The 5,321-nt window shown below is 40.1% G+C and overlaps 1 protein-coding gene across 1 annotated transcript; it reads right to left on the reverse strand.

Annotated features, from left to right (window-relative positions):
* Positions 1–25: 25 nt before the first annotated feature.
* On the reverse strand, positions 26–5,220 carry churc1 (churchill domain containing 1). The gene is made up of 4 exons (XM_020939959.2): positions 5,062–5,220; positions 3,107–3,242; positions 1,520–1,590; positions 26–1,451 (listed from the first exon to the last, which is right to left on the reverse strand). Exons 1-4 carry the CDS (start codon positions 5,098–5,100, stop codon positions 1,362–1,364), a joined length of 336 nt encoding a protein of 111 aa, XP_020795618.1. The 5' UTR covers positions 5,101–5,220; the 3' UTR covers positions 26–1,361.
* Positions 5,221–5,321: the final 101 nt, after the last annotated feature.

Here is a 5,321-nt window from a genome sequence, read left to right on the forward strand (position 1 = left end):
GTAAAGAGTGACAGTATTCTTAATAGAAAGCTTTAAAAGGTCCTTTATTACACAAAATTTACTTTAAGCTGTTAGCCATGTTTATAAAGTTGTTCCCTCCTCAAAAACAGACCTGGAGTTGTGTTTTGTTTCATTCTCACATGTTTGAGAAACTAGTATTAGTCTGTCTACATCAACTAAGCTCAAAATGCTCTGTTCCACCTTGTCATGTCATGTCATGTAGTGGTACTTTTCAAGTTAGGTGTATGGTGTGGAGTGTTTTCTGTTTGAGAGAAGAACTGCAGGGTTTGTGTGTTAAATGTGCAAATGAAACAAAACACAATTTTGGCCTGATGTGGTGAGGAAACTACGTAACAGATCATTACAGTGTAATATGAACTCTTTGAATAGAAAAGCCAAGAATTTATTTCCAAAAACTCATGCAGTTAATCATTATTTGGTTTACATGCTGGCAGCTACCAAGTGAGTCTCTGCAGAGACTAATGACTAATGAAAAAAAAAGCTGGATATCTATACAAATACAGACAAGGCAAAGTCTTGGGAACAAAAGGATGCCACCTCTTTTAATGGAAATCAAATTTTCAGCCACAGATGTCTTAATTTTATAGACACCCTGAAAATCAAAGTGAAATAATGATGTGGCAGCCTAATCCATTTTTCCAAAATTTAATTTCTGCAACTCAAAATGCTTCTCAATATCTCATGTGGCCCCAATGTGCTTGTATGCAGGTTTGACAACGTCATGACATGCTCCTAATGAGACGATGGAGGGAGTCTTGTGGGCTGTCCTCCCTGATCTGTGGAAGGACATCACCGAGCTCCTGTAGCGTCTGAGGAGCAGCCTGGCAGCGTTCAGGGAAAGAAATAACTGCTGACTAGTGGACTACTTACAGTAATGGTTACAGCCCTTTATCAAGTCTGGAAAACTCTTGTGATATTCAATCCCGAAATAGAGTAACAATAAAAAGGCTCAATAATCACAGCCTAATAATCACACAGATATTCATCATAAATCACCGACTGATCAAATCTGAATTTTGAACCTTCAGCACATCCTATCCTACACTTTAATGCTAAGACTTTTTGTCAGGAGCAGGGGCCCATCTCCAGATGTTTAGTTCAAGGATTTGACCTATTGTTCCATGAAGAGACCCACCCAGACACAAGGAGAACATGCAAACTATACACAGTTGAACCAATGGCCTTGTTTCTGTGAGGTCATTAGTGGGATTATATTATAAAAACATAGTAACACAATTCAGGCTTGGGGACAAGTTTGCATAAAGGATAAATGTATATTATTACAATAGTTCTAGCTCAGTCAGAAAGGTTCATATATATTAGAGGTTTCTTTAGCAGGTTTAGAAAAGGGCAGATTGCCGGGGGTCGTCTGGCAGCACACTGATGGAGTCCTCTGCTTTCCCACACAGCAGACACAGCATGGTGTACTCCTGCACACAGACACAGTCACTCTACTGTCCTGCATACTGCACAAAGTACTAGAAAAGAAGACTTTTACCTGATACTCCTCCACTACAGAGAAGGTATACTCGTGCCGGGCAATCACATGCTCACAGTTTTTGCACACATCTGACAAAAGAGAAAAAGTAATGCATTGTCAATATATTACAATGAATACATACAAGTATAGACTTTACATAATTTCATCAAAGGGGTCTACTCGACGTGCTCATTTTTGGATGACATCACAACATTTCACTAGCAAGGACCACGCCACAACAACTGTACTGTAGATGATACAGATATTTATTGACAATATGGATGGATGTTATTGGAGACACTTGGTCACCGTGTGCATGTGTATGTCTGTCTGTTCTCCGAGAGGCAGTGGGGTCACATGAGCGGGGAAGTGTTAAAGAGGTGCACACTCACCGGGAGCAGCGAGGAGCAGAGGTTGGTTGGGTAGCTGTAATTTTTGTTGACCACTATTGCTTTTGTTTCTGGTTTTATGTTACCAATACAATATTCATCTTTGCAATATTCCTGCTCTCAGTTGCAGCGTCCTTACGTTGCCGCTGTGAGTGCTACTAAACTAGTTGCCCATTCATTAAACCCTTGCAAAAAACACGTACTGGATCCAGCCTCATTGTCACGCTGAATGCAAAGTAAAATATAGTTTTTACTGGACCCAATTCTACCTCTCCCTGGCTACCATGGAATAGAGGCCTTGTGTACAGATGTAATGGCTGGGAGGAGACAGGACCCTCCCTTTTGTAGATGATGTCTTCAGGCTGAAGAACGAGTGGGGTGGAGAGAGTGAAGACAGATGGTGTTGTAGGGATAGGCCCCTATAAATAGGGCTTTAGAGTAACTTGAAGGTGTGGTTGAGCTGAGTTGTGGTTGGCTGGGGAGGAGCAGGAGGAGGTTGAGATGTGGTCCTGCTCCTGAATTTCAATCAATCATATTAACTTTACATATAGAAGTCAGTCATGCAGAAAGTGCTCAGTGAGTCAGGTAGCTGCAATAGAACCAACCCGTCATTGCCGTGGGAGCAAACGGTGTGATTGTGTCCAGAGCACACTGTAAACAGCTCCGCAGCCCTCACGTTTGACAGAAGACTGAAGTCTAAACTGATTAGGGCTGCAGGAGGCTCAGGCCTCTGTTCTCCCTCTTGGATGTCTCCATGAGGAGGAAGACCTAGGACACGCTGGAGGAACTATGTCTCTCTGTTCGTCTGGGAACAGCTTGGGGGAAGTGTGTGTGGAGAGGGACGTGTGGGAGTCTCTGCTCAGACTACTGCGAACCATGTTTGTAAAGGTCTAAACTTGTACAGCTGTATTTTTTAAATAAAAAGACTGGAACATGGCACATCTTGTATGTTCACCTCAGTTTGGCCACTTAGGTGAAAGTACAGCATGTTCCAGCCTGTCCCTTCAGCCCCAGAAGACAGAGTCTCCTGTCTACTTCTACAGACACATCTACCAATCAGAGCCCACAGACAAATGTCTGGGGAGTGAGATGGGTCACATTACATCATTACTCTGCAGATGTTGGGGTGTGCTTGTAGAAATAAACAAATATAATTGGGAAAACATTTGTAAATTTTTCTTTTGAATGAGTTCCAATTCCTGAAAACTAAACTTACGATCGTATGTAACTATCTCCTCTCCGTCCTCGTCCTCCGTGCTCTTGTTGCTGATCAGCACAAAGTCTCTGTGGTGGCAGTTGGCACAGCCCTGGTAATTCATCAGGTACGAGCCGTTCTCCAGACACGTGTTTCCCTGGAGCACAAACATGGACACCATTGTTTAATACTATTGCAGCACATATATAACTCAAATGCAGAGGTGATGTTTAGACTAACTTGGTTAATAAGTATTTGTAAATATAAATACTTATTTTACTGTAGTTGGGTAAGTTCTTGGGGTAATTGTACTTTCTTGATTTTCAACCTGTACTTGTTCTTGTAATTGAGTAAAATTACTATCCATATACTATCCATTTCAATCATGTATACTTTTTTACTTTTTCTTAAAGGGTCCATATTATGCTATTTTCTGATCTATGTTATAATGATGTTTCATTTTCACATAGCAAAATGTGCATCCACCTGTACAACTGAGGCATTACACAGACTTCATTCTCTGTTTAACACACAAATCCTGTATATTTAGACAAAAACTGTTCCACCTTTGTGATGTCATGTGGTAATTACACATTGTATAAAGAAGGGGATGAGAGAGTGTGACCTGACATCACCCGCAGCATTCGGCTCCAAATGAAGCTCATGAGGGTAGCAGTTTTCGGGCAAATTTGGAGCCAGTTCCATATTAGGAATAGGAATTTATTTACTGACAAAAGAGTGACAAAACACCAGGATCGTGCCGACTGCGTTAATGTGAACATTTCAAGACCAAAATGACAACACTGACAGCGGCTTTCACAGAGAGAGGGGTGACAGTTTTTCAATGTAAAGTCAAGTGGAGTCAATGGAGCTGGGAGTGCCCCCATGAACACTTCCTATTTCGAATTCCTAAAGCAGTGCTTCTCAAACTTTTGTTCTGGGGACCCAGATTTTAAAACTTTTGCAAAACTTTTGCAACCCAAGCCAATAGACATTATTCATAAATCACAAAATAAAGGTGGATTTGACCCCTATTGAACATTAATAAGAATATTTTATTGTTGACTGGTCGTGTCTCTCTGAACATTTAGTACTACTCAAGATTTAAACAATGAAAAACAGTCATTGATAAAAGGTATCCATAAGTTGCCTGTTTGGACATCATCTTTTTCTTTTCAACATTCAATTGAACCAGTAATACTGGAATAAAATAGTCAATAAAAATAATTAGAAAAATATTAGAAATTATACAAAACATGTCTTAACATTTCAACATGTGTCAGAGCTGTATATTGCAGACCAACATGCAGATGGTACCAAGGCGACCCAAAAAAAATGATCTTGCGACCCACCTGAGGGTCGTGACCTGGTCTTTGGGAAACAATGGGCTAGAGGGTTAGTTCTATTCATTTAAATCTACACACTCTATAGTGGTTACATGAAGCACTCTACTGTGTTTTTAAACCCGATGCACTTTCATTACCATTATCATTTAGATTATTTCGCCTCTAGAATTCCCTGACTCTACTGAGCTAAAGGTAAAAGGAGATATTAACGCGAAAAATATCACTACATGACATCACAGAGTGAAACAGAGCATTTTGAGCTTTGGAGATTTCGACAGACTTGAACACGTGTGAATGAAACAAAACACAATTCCAGGTCTGTTTTTTAAATAACATTAAAGGTCACAAGAGTCAGTTTTGTAGGATTTGAAGTACAATTTTGGCAGCAGTAGCTGTTGAGAACATTATTAACATTCTCTATTTGAGTTTTTTTTTTTCATAACCAAATGTGTGCAATTATTCACTCACACATATATTATGTGAGCATAACAAGTTCTCTTCTACTAACGAGAAGAATCAGTCAACATTTGTGGGGTTTCTACGTGGATCTATAACACGCATATTTCCATGACTTTCTCTTTGCAAAATTACAGTATTGGGGATTATGGATGCAGTTTTCTTTGTTCTTACCCTGTCTGGATACTGTTTATGCACGCAGTCGTTGCACATTTTGATATTTTAGCTTTAAAGAGTAAAACTTCAGGTAAACGCACCCTTCCGTACTCAGAAATAACAGAAGTTAGATCTATAAATGTTATGGAACACGCTTCGCTGTTTATGCTCACGCGCACCAGTGTTTGTACATCTGCAGAAAATGTCCGCCATCGAACTTCCGTTAGATTCGGGACTCTCGATTGGCTGACGTGAGCTGATATACGTAAAACGTAAAA

This window comes from Boleophthalmus pectinirostris, unplaced genomic scaffold (genome assembly GCF_026225935.1).
Source record: "Boleophthalmus pectinirostris isolate CB_2022bp ecotype Guang Dong unplaced genomic scaffold, ASM2622593v1 HiC_scaffold_13, whole genome shotgun sequence".
In the NCBI taxonomy this organism is placed as follows: Eukaryota; Metazoa; Chordata; class Actinopteri; order Gobiiformes; family Gobiidae; genus Boleophthalmus; species Boleophthalmus pectinirostris.